Genomic DNA, 16,696 nt, shown 5'->3' with positions numbered 1-16,696 from the left:
TTACAGCCACATAGAATTTCACCGTGTACTGTGGCAGATTTTAAGCATCAGACTCAGTATGCTGAACTTTTAATTTTCCAAAGCAGGCAATGGAAAAATTACACAACCTCACTGTTTCCAATTAGTTATGGACTTCTGTTTATTCCTTTACCACAAGCATTTTTGTTTAGTTAGTAGTACAAATTGTTAATCATAAAAATGTGCTATCTCACATATGCGAAGAATGAAAAAGGAATTGGCTCCTTGCCCTACAGAACTCAAGCAATCCTCACTCCTCTGTTTCCAGAACCTTTTTCCAAGGAGTCTGATTGACTGACGACAACAACCAAAAGATTACTGTGAACTCATAGAACAGCCCTGCCTGTCTTCAACATTTCCCAGTAGGTGAGGCTCCCAAGGAGTGATGCTGTGTGCAGCTCAGGCAATACCAAATAGCACATCCTACCGTTCCCTTAGAAATTCATTTCGCTACTCTTGACAGTGAGATGGTAGCAGATAAAAAAATCTCCTACTATGTACCTTGAGTATGCATCAAAAAAAAGTTAGTAAATTGTTGAGAATTCATAGTGAAAATATTAAAATAATGTCAGGGTTGGGAGAAAAGTTCTGAGACAGAGTTTATAGAATTTAGTATGTCCAGTCTAGAGCAAACACATAGTAACTGTCCCCAAATAAATACAAAATTATTCATATTTAATAAAGGAATGGCAATGATTGATAGAGATAACTAAGGGTAATTGTTCTTATTAGTAAGAATAAAATTTAAAATAATAGACATCTGGAATAAGACAAATGTGGGGCAAAGAATAAGAAAATTACACTAAGATTTTTAAAGCAATGAAAGAAACCTTCCAGGAGGTCATTAGAAAAATTCTTGCAAGCTCTGCATAACTCTGCCTGCTTATGTTTCTTCTGTCATATTCTCCAAGCCTCTTAGGCACTCTGTTCCCTTGTCCCTTCTAAAAGTTACTCACTCCCATTCTTGTTTTCTCTGTTGCTCCATTTGGGCTGTCCTGAAAATGTGCAGCACCTTTTTTTTTTTTTTACTTTATGTGTAAGGACTGTGCCCCAGCATTTGCAATCTTCTCTTTTATATTAAACTCACATCACACCCCTGAAGCCTTCTAAAACTTGATCCCAGTGAAGGTGTCATCACTTGGTTCTGACCCTAGGCAATGGCCTAGCCTATTGTCTCTACATGACTCTGCGACCCCTAGGACGGAGGCAAAGGCATACTTTTCGTAAATGACTACTGATTTAAGATGATTCCACTAGTAAGTACCGTCTAAAGACACGTGTTTCACACCTCCTAAAAATCAGTATCTGATAGTCTTTGAAACTGGTCTCTACATTTGGAGTGCTTAATGTTTGCTAATCACTTTAAAAATTTGGTAGTCTTTTTCCAATTGTTTTTTTTTAATAAGGTACTGTGTAAATACACAATATCAAATCTTTTCAGGTGTCTGTTTGGGAACGTACTCTTAGTAAGTTGTGACACCATGCAGTGGTCTGGGTTAGCTGAAAGAACAGACAAAGTTTCCAATAGTAACGAATCTGCCACTCTACTAATTTATGAGCCATTTTTTCAAACATCGGCTATCAGATAAAAGTGAGAGGAATAATAGACTATAACTTCTTCTTTACAATGCTCTGTTAATACAGAAAGGCAAAGACGCCTGTACTCTAAGGAAGCTGTCAGCAACATTGCAGGCTGGAGGTCCCAGGCTCACTTACAGTACTGGCAAGCAGGAGGTCATTGCTGAGGAATGGAGCTTGGGGAGGGAAGCAAAAGGAAAAGGCTGGGGGGGTTGGAGGGGGAGAATCAAGGATCTTTCTTCACCATTCTTTTTTTACAGCTTTTGTGTGTCTGGACTGATTTGTTGTGGGAGAGCTGCTGGAGACAGTATATTTGGCACAGGACAGGGTAGCTCAAAGCCAAAAGGATGGTGCTATTGCCAGTTTAAACCATGGCTTTTCTTTTTTTTTTTTTCTCTTTCCCCCTCCCTCCTTTTTCTTTGAAGGAAGGAAAAAGAAAAAAGGGGAAGAAAGGGACTTGCAATGAAAACCAGAGCAGTGGGTTAACGAGGGCCCTGCAGGCTTCAGTAGACTGGAAAGACACACGAGGCACTTCCTCTACCATCTGGCGTGCAACTCTGCTGCTGCTGCTCTTAGTACATAACTTTGGAGTGAATAAGCAAACAAGTAAAACTTTTTAAGAGACACCAATTATGAAACACCAGCTATTAATCTGTCAGCTTACTCCCTTCGCTTTTCTCCCACCCCAGTATTCTTTGCTCAAGTCTTCTCCAGTTCTCGTGTCTACCTGTGAAAATACGCAATGCCTTGTCAGGTTTTCAGATCTGACTCCATTTGTCTTTTCGTTGGCATTCCTTCTCAGGATGAATGAGGGCCAGACCTAATATATTTATATTTCTCTTGTAATCACTTAAGCTTCTTTGACTCGGAGTCAGAGAGAAATGCAGTTACTAGCAATAAAGCCATCCACCTCTGTTGAAAGACTTCCTTCAAGTCTGGCTGGAAGTGAGAAGGCAAAAGAGAAGTTTTAGGTGAGCCAAGCTTGCTCAAGGACTGTTTAAAAAGCAGTCACGAATGGCTGGGTACGTTGCTGTGTAGGAGTATGTTATGTTTTAATTCTGATGGCTTTTCTCAAGCACAATGAGAAGCATTATGTTGAGGTCACATCTTCAAGTTGGGTAAATCATCACGGCAAAACTGAAGTCAGAGAACTTGCAAAATCTGAGCATTTTGTCTCTTAGAAGTCTCTGAGAGTGATCCTACAGCTGATTTTTGATGCTGAAAACCTCATAACCAAATATATATCTTCCAGGCTTTCCTGTGAGCATCTCTTATCTGGCTCCATTCTTATAACAAAAAAGACAAAAGGAAAGTCAATCAGTAATAACAAAATCTTGGATGAATTAAGGATAAGTAATCACAGAACTGTAGTACAACTGTGAAGCACAAGGTTAGTAAAAATAAGACATATTAATTTACAGACATTCCCATTAATGCCAGGCAACATTTTTTACACTATTTTTTTCATTTGCAACTGCTGATCCTTAAACTGGCCAGAAAACAGGAAAAAAAAAGAAACTCCAGGCTATCTAGAGCAGTTGCTTTCATTTGACACTGATTTTCCCAGGAAAAAATACATACTATTAGGTTTATGACATAGGTTCTTGAAACACTAAAACTGTAACAACAACAAATCCCAGTTTCAGTTTGTTTTTTGACTGCCCTCCTGCTTTGCACCTGTAGAACTGTAAGGGAAAACAAATACAATTAATGCTTCGATTCTGACCGCCTGATCCTGTCCACAAGGCAGGTACATACTCAAGCGACCCAGCTACAGTCGGCACAAAACTCTTCACAGCTGTAAGGATATAAAAAGGTAGCATAGATTTTGAAAACTCAGAAGATTGCTGTTGCTGCTATCAAGAGGTTTGGTGGCTAAGTTCTGTCAAGCACTTAAATATTCAGATGTTCATCTAAAAATTGGGCTGGGCATCTGTGAACCTATTCTCTTCCAAGCTACCTGGTGCTTTTTGCATCCAGTGAAGCTGGAGGTGCCACGAGGACAGCCTTTCTTTCACACCAGTGGCGCTTCTCCTCTTTGCCCCGCGGGGAGCAGGAAGCGCAGAGGTAAACAGAGGAAAAACAAGAACGGAAAAAAGAAGTTACTGCAACTCCTTGTAGCTCAGAACCAAAAGGAAGTAGCTGGGGTGTAAGGCTTAACTCACCCAGTAGGCAAGTCTTCGTCTTCGAAGTCTTTTGGACTTCAGTTGCCTAGTATATCCCTCTCTAACAGGAACAGCATCACTTTAAAGAGTAATTGCACGACACACACTAAGATGAAAAACCTAAAATATCACAAGAAGCCATATGAATTTAAAACCAATAAAATTTGCCTTTTCACAAAATTATAACCATACATTGTATGAATGTGTTAATGCTTGTGGTACTGTACTGCACATCACCTATTTGTTTTCTTTGTTCTTAACCCCTTTGTTCCAAGAGTCAGGATATCCTGATGCTAAGGACTCTGCAAAATAACAGTCCAACAACAATAGTGTACTACATTGGAAGCACTTCACGATTTTCAAGACAGAGCCACCTGAAAGTGTAGTATGCTAATAGCATGGCACTACAGCCTGCAGTCAAAACGGGGCTAGCTTTTGACAAGCATTAGGGTCATCAGTTTGAGGTGGGAACATTAAGATAAGCATGGCAGAGGATCCTAGGACAGGGGAAACACCACGCTGCCCCTGCCGATGTTGGCATGAAGAGGAAAGGCTTGTGCACCCTTTTTTCTACACATAAGGGTGTTTGTTAACTTTCAGTCTGTTCTCTTGGCTCCTCTTCCTCTGTGAAGGAAGATCCTGCTTGTTTGACAGTTTATTTTTCCATCTGGAGAAAAGGCAGAACGTTGAATGCAACTCGAATGTAATGAATGTATTAACTATGCCTGCTAGAAAATATTATAATACCTCCAGGGATGGGGACTCAACCACTTCCCTGGGCAGCCTGTTCCAGTGCCTGACTACCCTTTCGGTGAAGAAGTTTTTCCTAATATCCAACCTAAACTTCCCCTGGCACAAATTGAGGCCGTTTCCTCTTGTCCTATCGCTTGTTACTTGGGAGAAGAGACTGACCCACACCTCGCTACAACCTCCTTTCAGGTAGTTGTAGAGAGCGATAAAGTATCAAATAATGCCCACTAAAATCCTATTTAATAAGTCTTCTGCAGTTTTACCAAAAACTGAGTGCTGGTGCAGGAGCATGCGCTCCACCCCACTGCTGTACACTCTGTAAACTAAGGGCTAAAGGACACACCAGAACCAACAGCAGGCTAAAAGGGATATATTGTGTAAAGGCAACATAAAATTTCTGAGAAGCGCAAGGCGCCTCCCAGCCAGGGATCCCAGGGATGGGACGGGTGCTGCTGCTGCAGGGCCCGGCCAAAGGCAGCGAGGAGGCTCGGGGAAGCGCTGGCCACCTCCCTTCGGCATGAGACAGTGCTGCCCGGGAGGCTTTGCCTTGTTTTTAAAGATTAGCGGTGGGTAATTGTCTTCTCGTTGGAGTCTGAGAGCGATCGCTGCCACCAGGCAGTGTCCCAACGTGAACCCATTCAGGTGGAGCTTTGCAGCCAAAGCGGTGAGGACGCAGGGCAGACCCCGCGCCCTCCCCAAAACCGTACTTTCAGCAACTCGTTCCCCTCCGACCCGTCAGGCGCCGGCACCCTCGCCGCCCTCCTCCACGCTCGTTCGGGTGCTTTCCCTCGGGCTGGCGTCCGAGAGCGGAGCAGGCGGGGGCACCGCACGCCGCCGGCGGGCTCCTGCCCCGCTCCCGGCCCTCGCAGCGAGCGGCGGGCCGTGAATCACCGCCCTTCCTCCCGGCCGAAGGGCAGCCGAGGTTACCGCGGGGTTTGACTAAGAGGCCAAAACCCCCAGCGGCTCCGTAGCCAGCCCGGCGAGGGCGAGGAGGAAGGCGGGGGGGGGGGTGGGGGCTCCCCGACGGCATCACGGCGCGGATAAAGTCAAAACGCCTCCTCCCTTCCCTCCTCCTTAGTGCACAGAGGGGCGTGAGGGGCGGCTCTGCTCGCCCAGCCCCGCTGCCCCGACCGCCGCTCCGGGCCGCGCCAGCCCCCGCCGCCGCCGCCGGCAGCAGCGGCCCGAGCCCCCGCCCCCGCCCCCGGGGCTCGGCGCCGCGCCGCGCCGGTATGAGCGGCGGCTCCGCGCCTGCCCGCCAGCCGCTTCGCCCCGGCTGCCGGCGCCTGGCGGCGGGCTGAGGGCGCGCAGAGGGCGGGCGGCGAGCGCGGCGGCCGGAGCCCGGCGCTGCTTCCTTCCGCGCCCGCAGCGCGGGGCCGGGCCGGGGCCGGGGCCGGGGCCGGGGCGCGCCCCCTGCGCGGGGCAGCGGCGGTGGGCGGCCGGGCGCCCCCGCCCCGCTCTGGATGCCCATCGCGGCTGCTCGGGCCGGGGAGTGGCTGCGGCTCCCCGGCGCGGGGCGCGGGGCAGGATGCCGGTGCTGGAACGCTTCTTCCCCGCGGCAGAGCCGGGCAGGCGGAGGAGGACGGGGGAAGAGCCGATGCCCTTTCCCATGGGCAGCCTGCCCGGTTATCAGCAGGGGACCCTGGCCTGGGACTTGCCCGAGATGATCAAGATGGTAAAGCTCGTTTGGAAATCCAAGGGGGAGCTCCGCGGGGCGAAGCACAGAGCGGTTCTGGAGAGCGAGGATGCCCTGGGCGGTTCGGCAGGTAGGTTTCCCCTGCCCCGCTGCTCGGGGGAGCCGGGGGTAAACGCGGCTGGGGGCCGGGGGTGGCGGGGAGCCGCGGCCGGAGCCGGCTCGTCCCGTTGTGGGGCAGAGCCGCCGGGGCCCGGGGCTGCTGCCGCTGGAGCGGGGCGCGGTGGAAGGCGCGGGGCCGGGGAGCGCTGCCCGACGGGCGCCCGGGTTTAAAAACGTGCTTTTGGCAGGTCTCGCCCTCTCCCCCGCCGGACACACGCACACACACGCACACACACACACGCGCGCACAGAGCCACGCACACGCATCGCGGAGTTTGTGCCGGCTCTGGAAGCCAGGTCCATTTGCTGATGGCGCTCTCCCGTGCAATCTGTTGCCCGCTTTTATAAGCGGGGGGGGATAAAAGCTCAGCTGAAAACTAGAGCAAGTAGCTCCGCGGCGTTGAGGCTGACCTCAGCCAGGGCAGCCGGGCTTGGTGCCGCCGCGGGGGAGCCTCTCCCCGGCCCGCAGGGAGCTCCGCAGCGGCGGCCCCGCCGCCAAGGCGACGGGAGGCGGCGATGCGGGGCCGGGGCCGGGGCCGGGGCGGCGGGGGGCCCCGGGCCCACCGGGCAGCTCGGCCGCTGCCCCCCCCCCCCAGCGCCGAGGGCTTCCCCGGTTGTTCTCGGCGTGGGTTTCTAAGCGCACGGCCTCTCCTCTTAGGCCGCCAAACTTCACCCTCATCTTCGAGCGTGCTTGGCTCATTTCACATGATCTTCCCGTGCTTCCCATCTGCAAAGCGGCACGACACCCTTACGACTTGTGTGGTGTTAGCTACCAGTATTAAAAATTTGAGACCCGTTCCTGGAGTAGGACTGCCCCATCCCACTACTTTCTCTTTGAATGAGGTACATTACTGGCTAAAGAGCACATGCTTTTTTATTAACTGTATAAATCTTGCATGTCAGTTTTTGTCCTAACTCACTTAACAGTCATGGAGCCATAAGGCACCATATCAAATGCTTTATTGAAGTCCAGGTTAGACTTCTTGCATTTTCATGGTGTAGAAATGAGTTGTTGTGTTAGCACGGTACTTCCTAGTTCTGATTAGTTGATACTGCATCTTATCCCATGCTCCACATTGCTTATGGTTCAAAACCTCTTGCCTTCTGTTGGAGGCAACCTCTTGCCTCCCTCAAAACCTCTTGACTTCTGTTGAGGTCAGGCTCATAGGCCTACAATTGTCTCAGTATCAGCTGATAATTTTTTTATTCTCCTGTCATCGTACTACCGTGACTTAATAGACTTACTGAAACTGTGTGGATCCTTCCTTCAGAACTCTGGATTATCTCATCTCTGCAACCTGGTCACTGAACCCTTCCGGTGCATTCAGTCTTCAAAGATTATGCCTTCATCTTCCTCTGCTGTACCCTTTATCGGGACCTATAATTTACAGTATTTTGTACCGGAATAATTTAATTTCTTATGTAGCATAACCTCATTGCAGGTATTTCAAAATGCATGAATGTGTATGTATGTATTCTCTGTGTGTAACTGTATATATAAACTTAAATAGTAACTAAGTATGTGTGTATCACTTTTGTATGCTCACCAAGGTTGGCTGGTTGGTCACCCTATGTCCATTATTTCAGATGTTTGCAGTTAAACTAAGAAATGCATGGTTCACTTCTGTTTTGAAAAGGGGAAGATAAGTTCTCAGGTTCCAAGGAAGATGTACAACCTGCCACCCCACTCTTTGGGAGCCACTTCAGTTTGAAAGAATAATGAGTAAGAGTGTTGTGGATAAAGAAAGGGGAGGTCAAATTGCTCTTTAAGACTTGGAGCAAATCACTGGGAATGTACCGTAGCCAACCAGGGAGATTGAGGTTGGTGTGGTGAATGGTGAATGTTCAGAGATGGACCCTAATCAAACAGAACTTAAGAAATGCTGCATTGGTTACACCTCATGTATGAGTAATAGTGGTTTTTCAGTATGCTTGTGTTATATCTGGTGAAATTAGTTTCATTAGGTAACAAATGAGATTCGCCTTCAGATTCCTGGAGGCAACTAAAAATGTGCATGAATGTACAGAGACAGATTAGTCCACTAGCAGGATATGAGTAACTTGCATTTACTCAAGTGGCTATTACTCGTATCCTGTGAAGGGACAGTCCTCTGCGTGGTGCCAGATGCTATTTCATAAGCTCAGTTGACTTGCACCGGTACAGATCAGAGCAGAAGATGATTCTAACTCTCAACACTTTAAATGCGAATCACCAGACAGTTTGAATGAACCAGACCTGGGTTGCTGGTTTTTCCTCCTCAGCAACAGTCATCCTAGTAGTTTTCCCTCTTGTGGTTTCATTTTAGTCACTTTAAGTACATTGGAGTATGTGGGAAAACCAGTAAATGCTGAAATCTAGTATACTTAAATAAGTGCAAAATCAAAGAATGCAGAAATGGGAAGAAAAGATAATCGTTTGGAAGGATCAGTAGTATGAGGTACTCGGCTTCGTGTTTGTATGGTGTTTTGTACACGTTTGGCTCCTTTAAGAAAAAACCCTATATAACTTACATCTTATAAAAAGGCAATACTTCAGTAGGAAACCAGGTTTTCTTCAGGTGAAGCTAAAGCAAATAACTTCTGCTCAAGGTACTGCTAGCTAGGCAAATAAGGGTTGGTTGTTCAGTAGTAGAGTTCACAGCACTTTCCACATCAAGGGCTTTTTCATTTAAATTTGTAAGTGTTCATGTGATAACTGATGTTCTGTTATCCCATCCTCATCAAACTACTTTTCTTGCAGTAGAAGAGGAGGAAATAGATACGGATTCTGGAAGGAAACTGTCAGGATTTCTGCCTTGCTTGATCTTGTTAATAGAGACTTAGCTAAGCAAATTCCCTTGTCCTAGCCTGAGTGATTGCACTCGGCTTTGGGCTGGCTTTCTAGAAGGGAACAACCCTCTTAACCATAGGTAGTGAGGGGGAAGGAGAGCTATATCTGGACACGATGTCAGTTCTGTGGATGGCAACATCTTGGGGATCCATATAGCCGTAATTCATACCGCATTCCTCTTTCCTGAGGTAGAAGTAGAGAGCTGCTACGGAGCAAAGCTGTCTATGTGTCCTGGGCTCTCAAATAAAAGAGCTATATCTGGGTCTTTCATCTTCTTCTTCAGTACTGAGAGTAAGCTACTCAATCTCTCCACAAAAAAGTGTTTGCAATACACCATGCAGCATATAGTTGGGATGAACGAAGAACCCAGATCTCACAGAGGCTGCCTGCCTGAGGTTTCCAGTGATTTTGTTTTCCTTCCAAAGCAGTAAAATTCGCATCTTGAGCCCTCTCTTATTGCTGCACTGCTTTTTAAAGTTAGTATCAGTTAAGACTGCGGACCTTTCTCCTGCTCCTGGCCTGCTGTTGCTTAGTAACTCTTTTTTTTCCCTGTTTCAATCCCTGACCAAATCAGCACAAAACTGTGGTTTGGTGAAGACTCTATCTGGCTGTGCCAGAAGCCATTTCACGTACTCAAACTGGCCATGTGATAGTAAAAAAGTGCAATAATGGAACAGAATTAATTTGAAAAGCATTGGGTGGGAAATGGGTATAATTCAGTGTCATTCCTTCCAGTGTTTCAAATAGATTATTCGCAAGCCAATTCTTTTTACTTGAATAAAATAACAGCATGTGTTGATATTATTACAATTGAATTATTCAAATAATTCTTAACTGAAACCATGTTGATCTCTAGGAGGGAACTCTGTTCTGTTTATGACCCTAACTTTCTCTCCTGGAGTTCAGCAGCAGCTTTTAAACAAACATGATCGGGGAACAGGTGTAGGTCTGCCTCCAAGAGTCTCCCTTGTGAGCATTAGCAACCTCTTAAGTTTACAGTGATCATCCCAGATAACTCCAGTGACACTTTCTGTACTGTTTGAGTCTTGCAGACACACAAGACTTTCAGAGAAGGTGCAGTAGTACTTAGAATTATCGAGGTCCTTTGAGACACTGATCTCTGTGGGTTTTTTGAAATAACTCTGAATGTTTTTTTCCACGTATCTCTTTCTATCTGTAGATGTTTTCTCAGAAGTGTAGGTTCTGATTCATGCATGCATCACGCTCATTGTTAACTGATGAGTCCCTTTGCCATGAGGAGGAAAAACAAGCAGTACCACACATCACTCCTATTACAGTTTGCTGCTGGGAAAGTTTCCCCCAATTATTGGTATGTCCATTTACTTCTCCCTTCAACCAACTGTCTCCTTTCCAACTCAGCAATTTATTCAGACTTCTTGCCATCATCCAAACTGACCTTGTTCTTTCGAACCTTACAGCTGCGTGCCGAGCAATCTTCTGATATACCTGTTAGAGAGGTCAGAGTTAAATCATCTGTGTGCTTCTTCAGTGGTTGCTTGAAGGTCTTCCCTAAATTTATTCACAAGACCTCCCAAAAACACAGTTCTTCCGTGATATCCAAGGAAACATGCCTTCTACTTCATTTTCTTTTGCGATGAACAGCTTTTATCATGCTGTGCAGTAGCTTTGCTGAGCATGTTAAAATAAATTTCATCCTTCCCCTTCCCATCATTACTTGTAGAATCACAGAATGATTTGGGTCAGAAGGGACCTTTAAAGATCATCTAGTCCAACCACCCTGCCGCAGGCAGGAAAATCTTTCACTAGATGAGGCTGATCAAAGCCCCATCCAGCCTGACCTTGAACACTTCCAGTGATGGGGCATCCACAACTTCTCTGGGCAACCTGTTCTGGTGTGTACTTGCTGAATCATATTTAGTTGTGTCGTCTTGAAACTTGTGCATGCTTTTGTAGTCCCACTGCAATAATTAATAATCATAAAATGCTTAAAATCTGAATCTATGAGTTACTGAGAACCATATGGGGGTTTGGCTAACAGCTTAGAAAGCTGATCATTTTGTGTAGTTGATGTTGAACATGTAGGTGCCACAGATGTAGATCTCAGCAATAAATAAAACACAGGAACTATCAAATGGCATTGTCTTAGCATCTGACCAGTCTCTTGTGTTATTCCATAGATTGAAAACAGCTTCATGTGTGTCCTACTGAGAGATGCACAGCAAGCAGAAGGGCAGCTTGCTATATTTTTCTGAAGTTAGGTTTTCTTTTATTTTAAAGTTTATGTTGACACTTGTTAAATCCATTACACTTACTAGAGACAAAGAATGTGAGTTTGATAGAATCAAGGCTACCTATGGCAACCTTGATTGCTCTCTAACTGGTGTGTTGAAAGTCCAGCCCCTCAGAATAGGAAATATGGTCTTCTATATTCTTGTGAAGAGCTGGTTAAACCAGTGGGACTGTGTGTGATAGTCTCATTAAGAACAGTGAAATTAAATTGTATGCAGTACCACTTCTATAGTGTGTCTATGTAGACCAAGTGATAAAAGACTTAGAAATTCAGACCGCATCTGTAGGTAGTGCTGTTCGAACATAACTCTCCAGCTTACTGGCTGGACACAAGTTAGTAATACATGTGATTTGGAGTTATTTTTTTCTGAAATACTTTACTAATTAGAGAATTGGCCTCAAAGATCAAAAAAATCATTTTGAGACATTAAATCATGGTCACTGTTAGAATTCTGGTCCTTTTTTAGCACCTAACTCTTTAGCAGTATTTGAAAAATGTAGTGTAGAATGAGAAGTTGAACTGATACTAAAAGTCTTTGAACATGTCAAAATGGACTGATGTGTTTGTCAAACAAACTCTCTGTTTATTTTGGGGGTGAAAATTTTCAAACTCTACCTTTAAGTGTTTAACCGCTGTCTCCTACATCATTCTTGTGTTAATTTTCCATTGTGGATTTGTTAGGGTTTTGGGATATTTGGAAATAAGAGGTAGACCATGGATGAACATTAGAGAATAAACTATCTGAAAATCTCAACAATTTCTGAATGGTCTTTCAGTTCAGCCTTGCTGGCACAATTTTTGTTTGCTTTATTGTGAATGTTGGAAAACAAAATTTGTTTGCAGAAATACTTGGAGAAGCTCTTCCAGCAGCTGTTCAACTATGCGCAGACACAACAGAAAGAAAAACATTACAATACGGAGTTAAGACTTCAGGATAAAGTTAGTAGATAAAATGTAATTGCCCAGGTTGGGGGTCAGCCGGCGTGCAGAAGGTAATGCTGCTGGTGTGCTAGAAAAGTGACTGAGGTTTTATTTATATGTCGACTCACAGACAAATCAACAGTCTGCTAAAAACTATAAGCACAAATAGAGCAAATTCTGGTGAGTTATAAAATGGTGGCGAGATCTGTTGTTTTCAGTGAAGCTCTTCTAAATATCAGGAGCCAAAGATGTGGCTTTATGTATAAAAATAGTGTTTCTAAAGGAAAAGCTACTGCACTATAATACAAACAGGCTTTTGATGGGGTTTTTTTTGTATGCTTGTTTGTTTCATTAAGGTTAAAGCTGATAGTTTTATCTTTGGTAAATTGACTCTTAAGTGCTTTATACTCTGTGAAGAATTAAACTGATAAACAGCCACCAATAGAAAGCAGTAGTGGTATTAGCCATGCCTGCCGAGCGGTGATAATTTTCTCTATTGCTTAAATGTTGTGAGAGAAACGTTTAAAGTGCACTGTGGGAGGCTAGATACTGCATCTAACGTCCAATGCTTCTAAAGTAGGAGTAGAGCATTGTACGCAAGGTGTTTGCTATTTCAGCGCTCCATCATAACAGACTTACAGCTTGTGGTCTATCGTACTTCTTAAAACTGTTTGCTTGGAGACATGCATCCCAGACAGCTTTGTGGAGTCCTGCTTTATGAAGGGTGATTTTGGCTTTCCAGGCAACACAAGGAAAAGGGTGCCCATGTCACCGTTTTCTCTACTATGATCTATTCTGCCCCCCTCCCCAGAGCTCTGCATTCAGAATATGCTAAACCGTGTTGCTTAGGATTGCTCACGTGCTGCTAGGCTGCTGTCACATTTCCAAGGGGCATCTTTACGAATAGGCAAACTTGTGTGAATCAGAGTCGTACTGCAGGAACTCCCCAGTGTCAGCTTCTTTAGGTTGACTGAAAAAACTCACTTGACCTCAGGCTGTTTCTTCACAGCAATTATGGCCGTGCTGGTTCTGGCCATGATGCTGTAAAACATGCTAGTCCTCCTGCCTTCCCTTGGTCTGGACTAAAATGTGCAAAGACTTAAAAGAAACCCTCTTGAGACTTCCAGCTTGAAACATGCTTTGACATCTGTTAAAAACTTTTTGTAAGTCATTCTAACCTTGTTCAAAAAGAGCATTTTAGCCTGCTTAATTATGGGATAAATTACAGTAACTTTTAAGTACTTGGCTAGTTCTTGGTGTAGATTTGCAAACACAAGACAAAAATGTCTCAGCTCTTCATTTTTTCCTCAGCTTGCGACATAAAATTGCTTCTGTCACTGTTATGGCTACAAACAAACTGTATGAGAGAAGGAATAAATGCTTCTTATTAACCTCCTGGATAAAGCATTCTTTCGTCTCTTCTGTGGACAGCCAACTATGGTTTTCCCTCGCCCCTCCTCAAATCACTGTAAGATCATAGAAGTTCCTTGTCTTAATCTGTCACCTGCTAGGGAGAGGCATCATCCTGTGAAAGTTCCTGATGCTGCAGAGCTGAACATAATGTGGTCTAAGGTGTGTACAAAGAGGAAGGTCAAACACAACAAGGGTTTAGCAGGCTCATCATTGAGAGTGTTGCTGTCAGATCTGCCCCTTATTACAGTAGCAATAAAGGGGCAAAACCCTTCCATTGCTTTTTGAACAGAATATCCTGAAATTCAGGTATCCTCCAAAGTTCTCTCAGAAAATGAAATTTTTTAAATCAGTTAGCAGAGGTTGCTGGCAATCCTCGTGAGTGCTGCCCTGTGGGAGCGCTCCCCAGTCTGGGGAGACGAGGACCTGGTTCAAATTGCACTGAAGCCAGAGAGACTCTTTCCATGGACATGAGTGGGCTTTGTTCTAAACGGGGATGTTCAGTGGTACTTCTGGGTGAAGCTCTGTGGAAGGTGTGCTCTTAAGCATCTCTTTATACACAGGATACCGTTTGGAGAAACTGCTGTAAACTTCCCCAGCTCTGATCCCTTCTGAATGGGAAGCGCTTCCCTTGGGAGAGTATGAAATCCTTTCCTCTGTAGCCAGCTCCAGCTTGTGTGGAGGTAATGCCCTTCAGATACTGTTATCTTAGTGTTCTCCTGCTATCCCTGACCTAAGATAAGGGCAAAGTATTAACTCTTAAGGCCTACTCAACAGATGCTCTGTGCAGGTGCAGTTAGAAATGAGGCGGTATCCTGGAGGGTTTTCAGAACGCACTGTGCTGTGGCAGGCATTGCTTCATTCCCCGTTGCTTAAGCACTACCTTGAGATCGAATGTTTTGTTTTCAGCTGCTGGAATTACAGATCAGCCTGAATAACTCTAAACTAAGTACTCCACAGTAGTGTTTGAACACTGCTCTTGAAAGTTAAATTGTAAAGTAGGTTCATCTAAGTAGAAGGAATTAGTTTTAAGCTTGGTGGAGCTGTGTTCCAAAATAGTCAAAAACAAGCGCGTTGCACAGATGTGCCAGGTAGAATATTCAATTAAAAATCATACAGAAAAATTGGAAAATGCAAGCACAGAACATTTCTTAAGCCATCAAAACTTTGACAGGTGCAGAAAACACCTAAGTACACAGTCCACTAGTCTGTTTTTAATAGCTGTTGGCTAAGTTCTTCCTTGTCTAATAAGAAGTGCTTCTCTGAACAAGCTTTCTGTTAGTTAAGGTTAGCAGCAGTTAGTCCTTGGGGGGTTATCTATGCGTGTATCTTGTTTATCAGGAGACCTGGTTCAGTGAAGCACCCAGGTGCTTATCCAAATAGCTGTGCCTTCCAAACTTTGCTTAGCCAAACATCTTCCAAATAGTTCATGTGTGCAAAACTTAAGCTGGAAATCTTGTAATTACGGGCTTTCATGGAAGATTTCTTACTTCCTGCTTCCAGCCTGAGTGGATGTACTGCAGGAACAGCTGCCTTCACAGTAATTGGCAATTGCATTTCTAATTCCAAATGGAACTGGGAGAATAAAGGGGTGAGAGAGACTGGGCTCCTGTGAAATACCGAAAAGAGTGATTTGATCCAGCTTGGGTTGTGCATGCAGGTCTGTGTCATAAAAAGAAAGGGACGGGGATGGAAGAATTCTATACACCTTGCTTGCAGATTACTTTAGTGATTCAGATGATGTTCAAGCACATTAACAGCGAGAAGCAGAAAACCACGTGTGAGAGATTCTGAACTTTATACATGCCGCACAGCTATTACACTTGCTTTCTCGTCTTCCTGGCAGCACTAGTGAGCATACATTTCATGCTCTCATTTGGGAACTAAAGCTAACTGAATAAATTAGTACTGGCAATAGCTCAGGGCCTTTCTTGAACTCCAGTTCAGTGTGTGTAAAAGAGGTGTGTTGCTTTCCATGACCACTGGAAAAGAGACTAAGCAGAGAAAAATTTCCTGCACAGCTGAGAACTACAGCCTTAAAATGGCAGAGGAGAAAGGCTTCGAGGTGAGACAGTGTCAGCATACGCTTCCAAGGGAGGTGAATTTGAACATCCTGCTTAGAGGCAGCAAGCTGAAAGCTCTGAAGAAAGCAGAGCAGCGAGGAACAGCGGGCACTTACAGGAGACTAGCAAAGGATAGGGGTTGGAAGCAGAAAAGAGAAATTTTTAGTGCTGTTCAGTGCACTAGCATGTCTCACTTAAGTTTCATCCTGAGTTCCCTCCTTGTAAGTCATGAATAAGGCAATGATCACAGCTGTGTATCAGCACTGGCACAGCTTTTTCCCCCCGTTTTTTCTGTCAAGTAGTCCAGCTCTCTTATTGGAAACAATAATTGCAGCTGTGGATCAAGGGCATGGTGACACAGATAAGCTGGGCTTGATGCATTTAGTGAGTTGTGGATTATCAGCTTTTTCTAGCTTCATGCATCTCAGCCAAAGTGAGAGAAAATAGCAAGCATAGCAACTCAAGTTATGGCAGTGTGGTTGCTCATGTTGAAGACATGCTGCAGGCATGAGGGTAGAGGAGCTATTACAGGACTACACTAGCTCAGCTTCATGAGTAATCAGAAGGTTTCGGTATGATATCTTCTGTTTCTTCCTCAATGCTAGTTAACTTACCCATGGTAGAAGTGAAAGGGATAGTAGGACTTAACTGGCTAGCGCAGGTAACATACTGCATGCAAGGTGTAGTTCAGCAAATGGTATTAACCAGCTTAAGACAGAAGTGTGCTTTAAGACCCTATTTTGCCTGGGGAGAAAATAAGAGAATCAGGAGGAAGGGATTTTCCTGTCTTCACTAGAATGGGGTGCGTTCATTGGGTCGTCTGCATGGCTTACCCACTTGGCGTACTCATGAGAAATGTATGATCTTTGACAAGATTTCACAGGTCCTTGGTAGGACC

At 45.0% G+C, this 16,696-nt stretch overlaps 1 protein-coding gene across 1 annotated transcript in view; it reads left to right on the top strand.

The window, feature by feature from the left end:
* Positions 1–6,036: 6,036 nt before the first annotated feature.
* The window catches only part of PDE7B (phosphodiesterase 7B), a gene marked incomplete at its 5' end in the record, with an annotated part of 86,411 nt that continues 75,751 nt past the window's right edge, over positions 6,037–16,696 (top strand). Inside the window, one exon of the mRNA XM_082305389.1 lies at positions 6,037–6,274. Within this exon, the coding sequence (XP_082161515.1) occupies positions 6,037–6,274 (238 nt within the window). The remainder of the gene's footprint in view (positions 6,275–16,696) is intronic.

This window comes from Platalea leucorodia (genome assembly GCF_965183815.1).
Source record: "Platalea leucorodia genome assembly, chromosome: 3".
NCBI classification, from domain to species: domain Eukaryota; kingdom Metazoa; phylum Chordata; class Aves; order Pelecaniformes; family Threskiornithidae; genus Platalea; species Platalea leucorodia.
Note: the sequence above shows the minus strand (reverse complement) of the source record. Positions and strands in the feature narration are given on the sequence as shown.